The 17,709-nt window shown below is 42.5% G+C and overlaps 1 protein-coding gene across 5 annotated transcripts in view; it reads right to left on the reverse strand.

Moving 5' to 3' along the window:
• Nucleotides 1-4,253: 4,253 nt before the first annotated feature.
• The window catches only part of SV2B (synaptic vesicle glycoprotein 2B), a 141,048-nt gene continuing 127,592 nt past the window's right edge, over nt 4,254-17,709 (reverse strand). For all 5 annotated transcript variants that reach the window (XM_060179360.1, XM_016190347.2, XM_016190286.2 and 2 more), the window contains 3 exons: nt 15,777-15,977; nt 9,693-9,852; nt 4,254-6,504 (listed from right to left, as the gene is read on the reverse strand). In XM_060179360.1, the coding sequence (XP_060035343.1) occupies nt 6,321-6,504; nt 9,693-9,852; nt 15,777-15,977 (545 nt within the window). In that variant the 3' untranslated portion in view covers nt 4,254-6,320. The remainder of the gene's footprint in view (nt 6,505-9,692; nt 9,853-15,776; nt 15,978-17,709) is intronic.

Consider the following 17,709-nt stretch of genomic DNA (forward strand, 5'->3'; position numbering starts at 1 on the left):
AACACAAATCAACTGTTAATGCTTGACTCATTTGAAATGTAGCAAAACCATCAGATCTATTTCTAATGACATGATAAAATACTCAAACTTTAAAAAAAAAAGTGTCTTTTAGACTTTATCCACTATATGAGAATAGCTCAAATCAAACTGACTAGCTCATGGCTTAATACATATATTAAGCAATAAATACTCTTGACATCTATCTTATTATTTTTCATTTCTAGCAGCAAATATGTTTACCACAGTGTTTTTATCATGAAGTTAATTAGTCAAAAGGAAATTCTGGGGAGGGGGAAGAAGGTGGAGGAGAAAAAGAAAAAAGAGTTGTGGGGGGGAGGAGGGATTGTTAGCCATCTGGGTTCATCTATCCACTGACAAAATAAGAAACCAACTTTCTGAGGATTGATATGTTTTCACTTTCTACGATAGAATGCAATCTGACCTTAAAGTCTGAAAAAAAATGTATTTAATACTATGAACCAAAGAGCTGTAAACAGGTCACAGATATCACCCACATATTCTTTTTGCATTTTGGCATAGCAGTGCCAGAAATATGCACAGGTTAAGAATGTCACTGAGGGGAGTTGGGCAGTAGTGCAGAGGGTTAAGTGCATGTGGCACAAAGCACAAGGACCAGCATAAGGATTCCAGTTCGAGCCCCCGGCCCCGGTTCCCCACCTGCAGGGGAGTCACTTCACAGGCGGTGAAGCAGGTCTGCAGGTGTCTATCTTTCTCTCCCCCTCTCTGTCTTCTCCTCCTCTCTCCATTTCTCTCTGTCCTATCCAACAACAACAATAATAACTACAACAATACAACAACAAGGGCAACAAAAGGGAATAAATAAATAAATAAGAATTTCACTGAGAAATGTATAATTTATATTTCTCTGATAAGATATTTTGTATTTTTTAACTTTGCTGTTCATCTTTCACATCTGATGATGTCATTTTGAGTGGACCCTCTTTTATTTTTCACTTTCCTTTTTCCATGGTAAAACTGGTTTACTGCAAAATAGTTAGGAAGCAAAATTTCTTTCAGCAAAAATGTTTTTAGTGAAACCACCCAGAGAAGCTTTTTGTGACACAGCCCTATGTCTAATATTTCTAGATAGCCATTTTATAGATGATTTGTTCTTACCCCCACTGGAATCACACATGCTGATGCAGAGAAATCTGAATTATTTGAGATGATATAGTACGAGAGGTGGGGGACAGGGCAGCAGGTCATGCATGGCTCGCTCTCTTGAGTGACAATTATTACGATTAAACCACCTCCCTACTGAGCAAAATGACCAAATGTGGTGACCACATAAGCTGTGATAGAGGACAGTTCCTGAATAACCTTTGCTTTCTAAAGGGATACATATTTATAATCTCTGAATTCTTTTAATATTCTAAACTAGCAGGACCAAAGGTGAATGAACAGCTGGGTGTATTTTCAGATGAAATGACAAGGAGTCCTCACCACTCCTCCCCCCCCTCAGCTCAGGGCTTGAACCTCCCAGAGGGCATGTCATGGTCGTGTTAAGTAGATTCCCAGTTCATCCTGCAATTAGTGACAATTATAACAGTTTTTATTTCTCCATTTAACCTTTGTGGATATCTCTAGTCTCTGTTTCATCTCATCATTAATACTGTTTTTTAAACTTCAGCACTGTCAGAAAAGCTATACACATAATATTTCTCCACCAGGACCTATGTGGTTTGTTTCCAAACTGTTCTTGAGGCCTAAATACAAACAGCTACCCACTGAGCTTTGGATCAGGGAAGATTACTTAAAGGGAGAAATCTAAAACAGTGAGAAAACATGGTAGCCAATCTGTAGACACATGCTGAATAAATATGAGAAGAAATGTATCCTGCTCTGCCTTGCTCTTCTCTAAAGTAGGCATTTTCATCTTTTCAAGAGACAATTTCAAGCCATATTTAAACTGACTGCAGAAGGTCAAGTTCACACCTAGAATGTTATATTCATAGCATCCTCTGCACATCCCTAAGTGGGAGAAAACATTTAGGCTCAAGGTTTACTGTTATAAGAACAAGTGGATCACAATGTGTCACAAATAGATTTATACTTATAAAAGTCAATGCCAGGTAGAAAGGGAAAAGAAAATCAATGCCAGGGGCCGCCTTGGTTCAAGTCTCTGGTCCCCATCTTCATGAGAGGTGAAATAGTGTTATAGCTGTTGCTCTTTCTCTTCCCCTTTCTCTATCTCCTCCTTCCCTCTTAATTTCTGTCTATCTAAACAGATAAATAAATATTTATGTAAAAAGTAGAAGATGGGTGGTGGCACATCTGGTTGAGCACTCATGTTACAATGCACAAGGATCCAGATTCAAGCCCCTCATCCCACCTGCAGAGGGAAAGCTTTGCAAGTGATGAAGCAGGGGTGCAGATGTCTCTCTCCCTATCAGCCCCTTTCCTCTCAATTTCTGGATGTCTTTCTCCAATAAATAAATAAAGATAAAAATTAATTCAAAATAAAATAAAAATAAAGGCCTGGAATTATTTCTAAAAGAAAGAAAATGCTACATGAAAATGACGGAGATAGAGCTTTTCACTCTTTGCTGAATCCATGAAACAGAAACTTAAAACCAGACATGGGCTCATAAGGACAAGTCCTGAATGAAGCCAAGCAGTTTTAAGGAAAAGGAATAGCCGTTGACACTCCCAAATTACTGGTGCATTGCTACTAGTTGATTTTTCACTGAACTTTGGGAAGATGGTGATTACTTTTCAAGGGTTGGTAGCTTTTGTGAGTTTCTGGTTGGTCTGGTTTTAAATTATCAGAGCAACAGAGCTTTCCCAATGAATCAAATAAGCAGGGTGCCAGTGTAGCTCAAATGAGCAGGTTGTCAGCATGCTCAGGTAAAACCTTATTTCCTAGTTTCCCCAGGAGGTCAATGAAATATGTGTAATTAGATCTTTGTGATCTAGTAATTAGATCACAAAGTAGTCAGTCACACAAGCCATGGCTCTCTTCCTACCAGACTGCCTTCACATAAAAAGGAAATAAGCTATTAGTTTACTTTAAAGGTGTACTAAGCCTGCTTGCTTTAGGGTTTTGGTTACACACCATCCTTTTAGGATTTAATTAATCCTACCTAAATCTGGAAGCCAGTGTTAACTGAGATGACCCCTTGAAGTAACAGGCAAAGAGACAGAAAGTTCTTCCAGTACCACTGGGAACCAGGCTGCACTCCTGACTCCACCCCTACTTCCACATCAACCATTTACCTGATTTATAGGGATAAGCGACTGACACACTCCTTAAGCAAGAGAAACTGCAGAGGGAAGCCCCATTCAGAACCTCACAGGAGACTGGCTAAAATAAAAAAGGCAAGAAGAATTCCATTACAAGCAAAATTTTTATCATTGTAAGATAATTGCATCTTGTATTAATGGTCAATGTCATATCCACTTTCCCTCTCGGTGAAATAAGGAATGTGACAGAAATTGTGCCCAGTTTCTTCCATACTATATCCTCAGGGCTTGGCAGAGACAGGCACACAATAGGGGCACAGGAGGGTTTGCTGAGTAGGTGAGCAAACACTAATATTGCTATATTTATACATATTCTTTCACTCATTCCAGGTAAAACAGTAATGTGAGTTTTTAATGAATGACCTCATAGAGAATCGGGACTTCTCCATAATGCCAGAGAGAGCTCTGCTGTTAGCCTTGGCACCCACTACATGTCCTCTAGATCACAAAATTTAACCTTTCAAGATCCCCCATACGCAAAGTTAAAAAGCAAAACAAAATAAGCACTCATGGCTCGAAGCGCAAGGACCGGTGTAAAAATCCTGGTTCGAGCCCTCAGCTCTCTACCTGCAGAGGGGTCACTTCGCAAGTGGTAAAGCAGGTCTGCAGGTATCTATCTTTCTCTCCTCCTCTCTGTCTTCCCCTCCTCTCTCGATTTCTCTCTGTCCCATCCAACAACAACAGCAATGGCAACAATAACAGTAACAACAACAGGGGCAACAAAATGGGAAAAATGGCCTCCAGGAGCAGTGGATTCATAGTGCAGGCACCGAGTCCCAGCAATAACCCTGGAGGCAAAAACAAAACAAACAAACAAACAAAAACTTGAACAATGATTCTTAACATTCCTCCCAGCTGAGTTCAGTTAATGCAGGAACTGAAGACACCTTTATGTCTGAAAATCATCATGAGCCTAAGTTCTTAGAGGCTGGCTTACAATTACTTGAATAATATATATATATATATTAATGAACACAGGTACCAGAGAACCCTGGGAGCAGGACTGTTTACTACATGCCCTTGGGCTAATATTGTACTTCACAATTTCACAAGTAGAGATACCCCTTTCACTAATCATTTCCAAGAAAACAAAAGATTGAGAATTAGCACTGAGAGATGATACAGTAAAGTTGACACTATTAAAAGTAACCGCTCCCACACTGGGCACCATGAAATGCATCGCTAGCTATGAACAGATCTGCGCAACGAAGGAGAGCCTCATCCTTTAAACTCTCCGTGGATGCCATTGTGAGTTTCTCAGGAAAGAATCTGAAATGAAAAAGAAGCAGATGGCCAGGGATGTTGTACATTATCCCTCAGTCACCGAGGCTATTCTGAAGGAGGCATTTATCTCAGCCCTAGTGACAGCATTTAAGAAGTAGCCAGGTACAGGTGCCAGATAATCTTTCACAGGGAGAGGCTGCAAGAGTCCAGCTGCCTCTTTATGAAGACCCAGGTGATGGATGAACTTCAAATTGCCCTTGGTAGGCTAGGAGGTTGGTATAAAGAGCCATAAAGATTATGCAGATGTTAAAGCTCGGAAATTAAATGGAGCTTACTTCCAAATTATTGCAGCCACCTCCACACTCAACCTAGACACAGCCTAGACTTCTCATCAGACCCAACCATCATAATAAATGTCTCATGCTCAACTGCTAAAGGAAAGAGAAAAAAATCACACTTTGAAGAACTGTGGTTATAATGCCTCATTCCTTGCTCAATTCCCCACGTTGTCTGCTGTGTTTTATTCTTACTGACAAAGACAGTGCCAGAAGCCATTGAGCATGTGTCATGTTGCTTCTGGGTGAGTAGTAAAGTCAACAGCTGGTATTGAAGAAGTGATCTGTGGGGGATAGTTGGTGAAGCTCTTGGTTGAGTGCACATGTTACAGTGTGCAAGGACCTGGGTTCAAGTCCTTGGTCCCCACCTGCAGGAGGAAAGCTTCACAAGTGGTGAAGCAGTGATGCAGGTGTCTCTCTGTCTCCTATCTCTGTCTCCCCCTCTCTCTATCCCCCCTTCCTCTCAATTTCTGGCTGTCTCTATCAAGTAAATAAAGATTAAAAATTATTAAAAATAAAATAAAATGATATGTGTAAGAGAAAAAAGTATCTACTCCACCTACAGGAGGTAAAGTGCCTGGATTAAGTGAACTTTACAAAAGTGAGTTTGCTAGACAGCAAGTTAGATGGCTTTAGAAATTGTGCTTGCATTTCATTCACTCATACTCAGTTTCCTGGGATCTCAAAAACCAAGTCCTCTCCAAATATGGCTAAAATACTGGCAACTATCTGTAGATACCATTTCTGCCATTGAAACCAAGAGAGTTATGTACAAAGTTAGTTTACAGAATGCCTATCTCCATACATTTCTCTGAATAGATCAAAATAACAATAAACATCACTCTTAAATGTATCACCTAATGATCACAGAAAGCTTAGGACACTTGGGGAGGGAGAACAGAATTATATAGGTATTGCTCAAATATTTGGTTTCCTATATCTGAATATGTTGAATACTACTGTGCCAATTTTCACATTGAAAATATGATAGGTAAAACTTTCAAATGCAAACATAGATGAATCCTATAGTCCAAGCCCCATTTTAACATGGTGATTCTAATTCCCTGCAAAGAACATTTGTTAGATCATTGGGCTTCAAGGAGCATCATGGGAGAGCTTGACAGTTTCTCATTCCCAATTCATTTAGAAATGCAAATAAGTGTTTACACCCAACTCAGGGAAATGCACTCAGGCCTGCTTACTCTGTGCACCCTGAAGGAAGGCAAGGTCCTCCTTTGTGTTGGGCTTGGGAGACCTGAATGAAGCCAAGCACACAGATTTGTGATCCTAAGGATGGCTTGAGACACACCCCAAACCAATCACCTGAGTTACAAACACATTGACAGCTGAAATGGGTCCTAAACTAGGGGATCACAAAATCAATTTCTCCTTCTGTGCTGTCCATGTGTGGCATGGAGAGAGACAGACAGGAAGTGTTGGGCGTATTTAAGGTTCTTGGATGAGATTTGACCAACATTTCCTTCCCATTTTGGCTGTTCACATCAGAACCTGTTCTCGGGTCTCTGGAAGTCGAAGAGCAATCAGGCCACCCCCAACAAGAGAAGCAGCAGCCAGGAGAATGGGGACCACCTTGGTTATCCCAACAAAAGAAGCAAAGATGGTGTTCCCCAGGATGGCACCAAACTTGCATAATCCATTGAGGATGCCAAAGGCTGTTGCCCTGTAAAAGAAGAAGAAAGTAAGGACTTCTGAAAGACAGGAACTTTAACCTCATGATACTAGTGGGGCTGGGTTCTCTCATCTTTGCTGTGAAGGAAGTTATAGTGAAAGTGTGAGAGGGACACTGTTCTTATAAAAGTAGCACATTCTCAGTTTACTCAAATTTGAAAATAGAGAATAATATTGAGCTTCAGGATCTACATACCTACCACTAAAAGACAATAATCAATATTTGTATTTTGAAGTATTGACTTTAAATTTGCTTCTTTTGCTTTTTAAGTATATCACGCTTTGAAATGTTCATAGGCAGCAATTGAGAATCCTTTGAAAGGCTGAAGAAAGAAGGATATAGAAAGTCCAAGTGCCTCCTTCTTTGTAACACTGTCAACATTCTAGTGGCAGAAGATGTTAGTTGATCCTAAACAGCCTTGCTCCAACTATTAAGACTATATTTCCCATACACTTTTGTGATTGGCTATGGCCCTGTGATTAAGTTTTAGCCAGTGGGATAAGTGCGAACTGCAGCTCCCAAGAAGCTTCCTTAAGAGACTTCTTGAGGGAGCCTTTTGTGGTCTTCTCTTTCATCCTTTCTCCTTCCATTCTGCTTTCAGAGTGTAGATGATTTCATGTTAATCCATGGCTGAGATCACAAAGTGGAAAATAGTAAGACAGAAAAGGCCTGCAGTGTCAGACCTAGACTTTTACAGGGAAAAGCAAAATGAAATAAAATGCTCACCATCCTAAGGGTGGAGTTATTGGGGTTATGACAGTAATTATTACCTGCCATTGACATTTCTTTTTTTTTTTTTTCCTCCAGGGTTATTGCTGGGCTCGGTGCCTGCACCATGAATCCACCGCTCCTGGAGGCCATTTTTCCCCCTTTTTGTTGCCCTAGTTGTTGCAGCCTCGTTGCGGTTATTATCGCCATTGTTGACGTTGCTTTTGTTGTTGGATAGGACAGAGAGAAATGGAGAGAGGAGGGGAAGACAGAGAGAGGGGAGAGAAACATAGACACCTGCAGACCTGCTTCACCGCCTGTGAAGTGACTCCCCTGCAGGTGGGGAGCTGGGGGCTCGAACCGGGATCCTTATGCCGGTCCCTGCGCTTTGTGCCACGTGCGCTTAGCCCACTGCGCCACCACCCGACTCCCGCCATTGACATTTCTTAGTGATAACTATCCTTAATCATTTCTCTCTGATCCCATCCAATGAGACAGCTTTGCCAGAACTCTCTTCCCAACTGAAATAAAATGTTTTCCCATACTATAAACAGGTTTATTATTAAGAATGTGGCTATATTGGTGTATCTTCATTTCTTTTTACAATTTTTCTATAAGTGCCCCCACCATATAACTTTATAAATACCTGCCTTCAATCCCAGTACTTGTGTTTATACAATTCTTTTGGAAATTTTCATACATGTATTTCATACTAGTAAACTATAAAGTAACTGTTTCAAGTTGGTGTGGGGGAGAAATCTTACTGAATTCTGAATGGTCTCTTTTAAGTTAGAGAAAAATTAAAGAAGAGCTGACATTTTTGTGATAAATCATAGAATTCAGTAAGGTATATTTTGACATATGTTTAAATTTTTTCCAAAGTAAAGCTTTCAGATTTTGTTCATGTAAGTACTTCACTTTTCTCATAAATTATTCCTAGGTATTTATGGTTCTCACTGCCTGTAAATGGATTTCATATTTTGCAATTGTTTGATATATTTTAAAATTATACATTGTTAAATTAGTTTTATTTCTGATCAAACTATTTCTCAACAAGTTACATTTTAATCTTTAGACATCTCATTAGTTAACTCTCTTGGATTTCCTAGTTAACAAAATTACATCCTAGTCAAACAATGAAAAAAATCCTTTTTTTAAATTTTTTGGCTCCAGGGTTATTGCTGGGGCTTGGTGCCTGCGTTACAAATCCATTGCTCCTGGAGGCTATTTTTTCCCTTTTGTTGTCCTTGTTATTTATTGTTATTATTGTTATTGCCATCATTGTTGTTGGATAGGACAGAGAAAAATCGAGAGAGGACGGGAAGACAGAGAGAAGGAGAGAAAGATAGACACCTGCAGACCTGCTTCACCATCCGTGAAGCAACCCCCCCTGCAGGTGGGGAGCTGGGGGCTCGAACTGGGATCCTTATGCTGGTCCTTGCACTTTGTGCCATGTTTAACCTGCTGTGCTACTGCCTGGCCCTCAAAATTTCTATTTTTCATAGAACATAGAAGTTCCTTGGTAACAAGGAAGAGGCGCTCCAAATATGTCATGATGTGACTTTCCTTATCTCTGGACTCGGCTGTCAATTTGTGATGTGTCACTGGTGCTGGTGGGGGGATGTTTGTAGATTTCCATTTATCTGTCTTTCACACTACTTCATACTTCTTTTTCTATGAACTACTATCCTCAATAAAAATCCCCCTCCCTGAAAAGAAGTTAAGTAATGGTCTTGATCCTATGTTGTTATCATAGGCCTCTTTCTATATAGTTTGTATAAAATTAAACTTTGAGGAAGTCGGGCGGCAGCGTAGCGGATTAAGCACAGGTGGCACAAAGTGCAAAGACTGGAGTAAGGATCCCGGTTTGAGTCCCTGGCTCCCCATCTGCAGGGGAGTTGTTTCACAAGCGGTGAAGCAGGTCTTCAGGTGTCTATCTTTCTCTCCCTTCTCTGTCTTCCTCTCCTCTCTCCATCCATTTCTCTCTGTTCTATCCAACAATGACAGCAATAACAACAGCAATAACTACAACAATAAAACAACAAAAAATAAAAAATAAATAAAATTAAACTTTGAGCATCTGTGCCATATTCCACAAAAACTCAACATGCCTCATCCCTGTGCTTATTTCTCTCTGCCTCTTCTCCCTGGAATTGTCTAGATCTTTACTTTTTCACTTTACCCACTGCCAATACCAGGTCTGTTCTCATCTCTAGTTTCATGATCAGTGTTAATTCCTCTCTCCTGGACATGGTGTGCTCTAGTCCTTCCCACTTTACCATGCCCTCCACCCTTGCAATCCCTAGCATGCCCTCTCCTGGCCTTATGCCAGTCCCCATTCAGGTGAAACTCGGCAACCTAAGAGACATCTGATCCATAGAACAAGAGTCTTGGAGGTAGATTTTGTGAGCAGACAGACTTCTGGTCAAAGATGCCCAGAAAAGCTACAAAGAGGCCAGGGCAGAACCAACCTCTGGTTGGTGGGATACAGCTCCACGGTGATCACATCCAGAGCGTTCCAGGCTGCAATGCTGGTCCCACAGAACAGGCACTGCCAACCAATCATCGCTGATTCACTGTTGCCAAAAAATAGGAAGAAGCAGCAGACTGCTGAGATTAGCATAGAGCCACCTGCAGAAAAAGGTCAAAGGCAGAAAAATCATTAAGCCCTTGTGTTGGCAAGACTGTCACCCATGAGTCTTGACTAGTGGCTGTCCTCTATAGGATGTACCAGGTCCACCTTCCCAGGTGAGCATATCGTTTGAACCCCACAGGAAGCCCCCACCGGGGCAGAAGTGCCATCCACAAAGTCATGCCACCAGAGTTAGCCTCCAGGAAGGATTCTGAAACCTTTCTTGGTGCTGCCCAGCCCAGAATAATTGGAGACAATTATTGGTCACACACTGGATGATGTCCTAGGTCCCTGACACACATCAGCATCAAAGCTTCATTTCCAGGGAGCTGACACTGCAGTGAGAGCATGTCTGTAGATGGGTGACAGGAAGAATTCCTGAAGAATGATCTTGCAGCTAGTTATCCATTTATAACCTCCACCCCCACCCCCATATACCCCTGAGATCCTTCTCAGTCCTGCTCTGTACCCCAGAAAGATAACACCCAGGGACTGTATGCCTAGGACTCCCTTGTTAGTTGGGAGGAGGAAGAGTTTTGGAGTACTTCTTCCCAACTCCCAGCTGGTTTCATAAGTCCTTTTGTGACGGTGGCACAATAGAATACAGGATTCCAAATCCTTCTGGGTGCCCAATCCTCTAGGGTCCCAGCTCTTACTGGGTTCTGTTCATGCCATTCTCTGCTGTTGCCCCAGAGATGGTACTTGCTGCCCACTTTACCTAGTGCTAGCACCTTGGCGCTCCCTCTGTCTTGTTCTCACAACTGTGTCTGATCCTCTGAAAGCTGCCCCATCAATCAAGATTCTTCACTAGAACCTTTGAGAGGATTCTTTGTTCTGCAGAGTCAGGCTGATACAAGTGAAATAAGAGCTCACACTGAAAGCTGTCAAACCCTGCCCACATTCAGTACATTCAGCTCAGAGGAGCCAAGGAAGGGAGGGATGGGTGAAAGAACAAGTTGCAGGTCAGAAGTGTGGCTGGAATGAAATGGAATTGTCATCAGGCAGGAGTCGGGGCAGTATTCATGAACAGTGAGCTGGGAAGAAGGTGAGGGTTCCCATCAGGCAGTAAGACCCCAGGGGTGGGGGTGGGGGTGTGGGGGGAGGTGCTCAGCAGCTGAGAGGCTAGCCTGACCTCCTGGAGAGAGCTTCCCAACAGCCTGTGTCTAGAATCTCACTGTCACTGGGATCCCACCCTCAGACAGCTGCCAGGACTAGCTGCAAATCCTGCAGCCCAGCTGGGAACAGAGACCATCAGCCCAGAGTTGGCTAATTCTGGAAAGGGGCAGGGTTGTGGGTTGGTGGCCCAGTGGCCTCTTTCTGAACGATGAAAAGAAAACTAGAAGGGAGTGGCAAAGGACCCTCAGAATCCCAACAGCTACATGCACATGTCGTTTGAAGTGACTGGCCATGGGCCTGGCTCACAACAAATGTTGACAACAAATGTATGAGGCATAAGACATCATCAGATAAATCAGGTGAACTAAGTCCACAGCTACTTTTGATCCCTGTAGATCACTGAACTTCTACTCTCATGTTGTTGTTTTTGCTTTTCTCAAGATTTATTTATTTATTTTGAGATGGGCCAGAGTAATGCATAGCCATATGTGGTGCCAGGGACTGGCCTCAGGGCCTCAGGCATGCATGTCCTGTGCTCCACCTGTCCACTCCCAAGCCACTCACTCCTATCAGTCTTATTTCCCTTGTGACTGACATGTTTTGAGTTCAAACCCCAGCTTCACCCGTGTGACCCTCAATGAACTGCCAAAGCTGTCTGTGCAGTACCTCTGTCCCCAAATGTTAATCTAAAAATATAGTGTCTACCTCACAGGGTTACTGTGGGGGTTCAGTGTGTTATTTCCAAAATGTTTTGAACAAAGCCTGACCTATAATAGGCACTTCATAAGGGTTAGTTAAGTAAGATTTCCAGTTTGTATGTGTCTCTCCCCATAGATCACTTGCTCCTCAAGCACAGGGAGACCATCAGCCTCAATTTCTGTTGATTTCCCTTTCCTCTCAAACAGCTGGCAGAGAATAAGTGCTGCGTAAATGTGTTGAGTGAGCGGAGGAGGAGGCACCACCTCATCAGGAGAACTCCCACCCTGCTGTTAATGAGACAACACTTTTCCCCAGGAGAGAATGGAGTGGGCAGGATAAATGAGACTCCTGAGAGTCTACACAGGGTTGCCAGGGAGCCATGGAGGCTGTTTCAGAAGAGGTCCCCCACCTCCCACCCAGATGGGTGTTAATTAACTAGTACTAACTGTGAAGCAAGGAGATGGCAGTTGATGCACAGTAAAATGGATCTTCTGTTAAAGACAGAGGGACTCAAGTGGGTTCTGAGTTCTTAATGTGCTTGCAAACTACACTGAATTCAAAACACAGGGCCATAGAGATAGCTCACTGGGTAGGAAGCCTGCATTTCCAGGTACTCAGATGAGATTCAAGCCCCAGTACCACATGGGAGGTGCTATGGTACTAAAGAAAGCTCTGAAGCTATGGTGTCACTCCCACTCTCTGCTTCTCTATCTACATGAAAAAGCAGCCTGAAGCAGTGAAATTACTCATGTGTGAGGACTCAGCTTTTAAAAAGGAAGGAAGAAAGAAAGGAAGGATGGAAAAGAGGGAGGGAGGGAGGGACTAAGGGAGGAAGGGAGGGTGGAAACAAAATACAGACACAAATTAAAAAGTGGTGATTAGGTATTACTTCTAGACAACCAATCTCTGAGTATGTCTTTATTAACCATAGTGGCAACCAATTCTGATGTGTGACACTTTCATGGTGACAGGAAATCTTCAGTGATAAAGAAGTGGCCTTGGGGGCTCCCAGCACCACCTGCCCTGTGCCCACCTTCCCTCTGCTCCCCTGTGGGAGGAGGTGGCAGCATATGGGCAATGGACCCTTCTCACTCACGTGTACACTCACTCCTGCCCTCCAAGATTCCTCTTCCCCCAGGACTCTCCCACCTACTCCAGGATCTGAGCACAGAACGCACTGCAGGACTCTGGGACTAGGTCAGGGACAGAATGGCAGGAGTGTCACATGTGGAACAGACAGTGGAGTTCATGCAACAGGTGTGTAACAGAAGCTCAGAGGAGAGGAAGCAGTCACAGAACTTGGTTCCATCCTGCCATGCGTTAGGCTGAAAAGCCTTGTGTGTAGGCTAGTCTGGGAAAGAGGCCGGCACCATTGGTTCTGGTCAGCTCCGCGGCTTTATGAAGTAGCAGCTGTACTGCAAGCACCATGCTGGGCCTGGGTAGTATGGACACCGCCATCCTTTCCCTCCACAGGCTCAGGTCTAACATCTAAAAGAGGAGACAGCTCAGGCTGCAGTGTCTCAGAGAGGGCTCCAGCCTCACCACTAGATTCAAAAGCTAAAATCAGAGGACTTCCTTGTGCTCACCATTCTGAATATCCATGCTACTATGTTTAACTGTCATATTCAATATAAGCCAAACACCAGGAAAAGATTTCCTTCCCATAGAAATCTGACGCACTTGCTCGTAGGATGATTGTGTGGTTAATTTTTTTTTCCTTTTGAAATTGGGTTGAAATGTGCAGAAGAATGAAACAGGACTACCATATATCCATGTGCACAAAAGTCAATCCTAAATACATCAAAGATATGTAAAAGAGACCAGGAAAAAAAATCAAATACATCCATACTAAAAACAAGCATCCCCCTAATAAAATTATCTCTAAAAATTAAAAAATGAAATTGCACCCATGTTAATAACTGCCCTGTAAATCATTATTTCCTTCAATAAAACAATTTGGGGAAAAAATAGTTTCCTGTTGAACTTTGTTGCAATACCAATTCCTTTTATTGATTAACTACATCTTAGGGTGGACCTCATCCATGTCTACTAAGCTATTGCCTATATCCCTAGGCCCTGTCCTGACCTATCTCCTAATAACATTTGCCCTGGCCCTCAGAGTATATATACAGTTTGGCTCTTGTTTACCAGGCTTGGAATTGTTTCTGTAGAAAATGTACATGAACCCTGAGGAATAGAGTTTGCTGGGCATGAATCTGGCTACCAGCTTTGAGAGCTCATGCACCACATACCACAAGATGCTCTGTCTATACTACATTCAGCCCTCACAAAACCCTCCCAGCGGGCTGGGCAGTGGCAGACCGAGCAGAGCACATACATGGCCATGTGGAAGGACCTGATTTCAAGCCCCTGCTCTCCACTTGCAGGGTGGAAGCTCCACAAGTGCTGGAGCAGTGCTGCAGGTAACTCTCTTTCTCCCTCCTTCTCAGTATTCCCTTTCGCTCTTAACTGCTCTCTGTCTCTATCAAAATTAAATGAACAAATCTATTTATTTAAAAGATGAAAAACTCTCCCAGCTAGTTAGTTATGTCCATCTTACAGTTGAGGGTACTCAGGCCCAGAGAAATAAAGGAACACATTTAAACCAGATATTTTCTTTCAAGGTGGTTCCAGGGTTTCACATGGACACAATATCACTGCTCAGGTGGTTATTTCTTGGTCAATATTCTTACTGTTCTCTTTTAGAAAGGCAAATAGAGGCGAGAGGAGGATTTTTAAAAAGAAAGAGAGAGACACGGCGTAAGGATCCTGGTTCAAGTCCCCGGCTCCCCTCCTGCAGGGGAGTCACTTCACAGGCGGTGAAGCAGGTCTGCAGGTGTCTATCTTTCTCTCCTCCTCTTTGTCTTCCCCTCCTCTCTCCATTTCTCTCTGTCCTATCCAACAATGACAACTTCAACAACAATAGCTACAACAACAATAAAAACAACAAGGGCAACAAAAAGAAAATAAATAAATATCTTTTAAAAACTTTAAAAAAGAGAGAGAGGAAACACAACAGCTCTGCTCCAATATCCATGGAACTCCCCCTCTGTGCCATCAAAGGTATGCCCATGTGAGGTCAGGACTTGAATGCAGGGCCTTGGGCATGGTTAGGCACATGCTGTGCTGGGTGAGTTATCTGCCTTCAGTCAACCAGCCTTTAGGTGATATGAATTCAACATAAATCTTTCCAATGCCAAGGCTCAGAATATTACTACTGTTGGGAGTCGGGAGGTAGTGCAGCGGGTTAAGCGCACATGACACAAAGCGCAAGGACCAGCGTAAGGAGCCCGGTTTGAGCCCCCAGCTCCCCACCTGCAGGGGAGTCGCTTCACAAGCGGTGAAGCAGGTCTGAAGGTGTCTCTCTTTATCTCCCCTTCTCTGTCTTCCCCTCCTCTCTCCATTTCTCTCTGTCCTATCCACAACAATGACAATAATAATAATAATAATAATAATGATAATAACTACAACTATAAAGCAACAAGGGCAACAAAAGGAAATAAATAAGTAAAAATAAAAAGAAATTTAGAATATTATTGCTGTTAAATAATTTAGTTATTAATTACTATTATTTACTAAATAACACTTATCTAGTGTATTATATTACACACACGTATGCTATGTATACTATATACACATATGTAAAGTATTACATAATTTATTTTATACACAAATATACAGTAATAATATGCTATTAGATAATGAGTAACGTGGTCTATTTTAAACTCAGCAAATGAAGCCAATGCTCATTCTTGAGCATTTGATGTATTTTCCTACAGTAACCTCTCAAAGCAGGTAGAAGGGTATATTCATCATCCCTACTGCAGTGCTACCAGCATCAGAATGGTGCAGAACTGCTGAGTCAGAAAAATGAAGATGAGTCTTTGGCCTGGCACAGAGGTCCCAGACTTCCTTCATGGAGCTCTGGGGTTTAGCAGGTAAACCTCCTTGACTCCATGTCAACAGTATCATCTCATTTGTTTGCTTCCCTTGCAGTAATTTTTAACCCTTGAAAGATGTTTTAAAGGAAAAAGCCCACTGCTCCAGTACTCTTGTAAACCACTGTCCTGGTCACAGGAGCACAGTCCTGGGGTCCCTAATGACTCACCAATCATCTTGAGCCTTCCAATTCTATCCATGAGCAGGGCAGAAATGATGTTCCCTGGCAAGACAGACAGACTGCCCAGAAAGCTGACAAGGTAAATCAGGAAGTCATTGTCTTGTTCAAAGTCCATGTGGCAGCCCTCCTTCTGCTCCATAAAAGTAGAGTTGATGAAATGGCAGTTGATGAACTTATGCTGGTAGAGATCTGGGAAGAGAAGGCAAAGGCTGGTTCATGTCACGTGGAGGGGCCAGGGAGGTTCTGGCTAAAGGCAGAGATGGAACCAGGACATTTCCACACCAGACTCTGGCGGTCAGTATGCCTAGAGACAGCCTAGAAACAGGCCCCTGTTTAACTTCCATTAAGGGAGGGGAAATGAAATGTGCATGAATGAAGGGCACACTTAAATAATCATCTCCCAGGCCTGATAAATCGATGACACTTCATTAATACTAACATCACATCCATACTTCAAGCATCGCGGTGGCAGCACTACTTCCCCCAGGCTCATGGCTAGTTGGAAGCAGACCCCGGAGAATTATGTTCACAGTGAGTAGCCTGATCTGGAGACCATACTGAAATCTGTGCAGAAACCTGAACATTCTTCAAAAATAAGAACCATCTACTCAGTGATTGGCAGGGCTAGGGTGGGGCATGAGATGAACAGGTAGAATACAAAGGATTTTCAGGACAGTGGGAAGACTCTGTATGAAGTTATATTGATATAATGAGGGTAGCACGTCATCAAATGCGTGTTAAACCCATAGAAAGAATAACAGTCAAAGTGAACACTAGTGTAAGGTGTGGACTTTGTTGACTACCATGTGCCAGTGTCAGTCCATTAATTCCAACAATGTGCTGTTTGGTGGGAGTGTTATAGTAGGGAGCAGTGCTTGGGGTGGGGGTGGGAGGGGCGGAAAATGTCTGTACTCTTCCAATTGTGTTCCAAACCTAGAAATTTTTCTTAGAAAACAAGATGATTTTTTTACATTTTTTATTTGTGATTAGTAGTGGGTTACAAGGTTATAAGATGACAGTGTATAGTTCACACTACACCCACCACCTAAGTTCTGTGTCTTCACCTTCCCCAAGATAACCACCATAGGTATCACAAGTCTTAGAAATAGTTTGCTTGCTTCTGTTTTATTGCTTGTTTTTTGTTTGTGTGTGTGTTTGCAAGTCTGTGTGTATTAGATCTCTAGATTCCACATATAAATGAAACCACCCAGTAGTTGTCTTTCATCTCTTTACTTAAGAAAAAAAAAATCTTTTAAAGAACTAAAATCTAGGGACCAGGTGGTGGCACACCCAGTTGACCGTACACATTACCATGCAAAAGGACCTGGGTTCAAGCCTTAGCCCCCTATCTGTGTGTATGGGGGGGGGGAGCTTTACAAGCAGTGAAGCAGCACTGCAGGTCTCTCTCTCTTTCTCTCTTCCTCTCTATCTCCCCCACCTCTCTCAGTTTCTTTCTATCCTATCAACTAAAACAAAGGGAAAAAAAAGAAGAAGAAAAAGACTGCTGGGAGCAGTGGATTTGTTGTGCAGGTGTGCAGCACCAGCAGTAACCCAGGTTGCAATTTAGAAATTTATATTAGAAAAAAAATGCTTGAATACTAGTCCCCATTGTTTGATAACATTATCTCACACCAGATGTTTAGCAGAAAGAACCACAAACAGGCTCTCGGGAAATCTAGGTTTAGGAAGCTGGTTCTACCACTGAACCTCCCTGGGCCTTGCCTATATCTCAGGCCCATCATGATTATTTCTTTTAAATTCAGGATAAAACTAAATTCTGGAAATTAAATACAGTACTGGATTATGGTGAGACTGAGGCTTACCTGGAGACCAGATAATGAATTTTCTGAGTCTGATAGCATGGAGGAAAAGGATGCTCTTAAGTATAAGCCATCCCTTGGTGCTGTGTGCCAGGGAGAAT

This window comes from Erinaceus europaeus, chromosome 20 (genome assembly GCF_950295315.1).
Source record: "Erinaceus europaeus chromosome 20, mEriEur2.1, whole genome shotgun sequence".
NCBI classification, from domain to species: Eukaryota; Metazoa; Chordata; class Mammalia; order Eulipotyphla; family Erinaceidae; genus Erinaceus; species Erinaceus europaeus.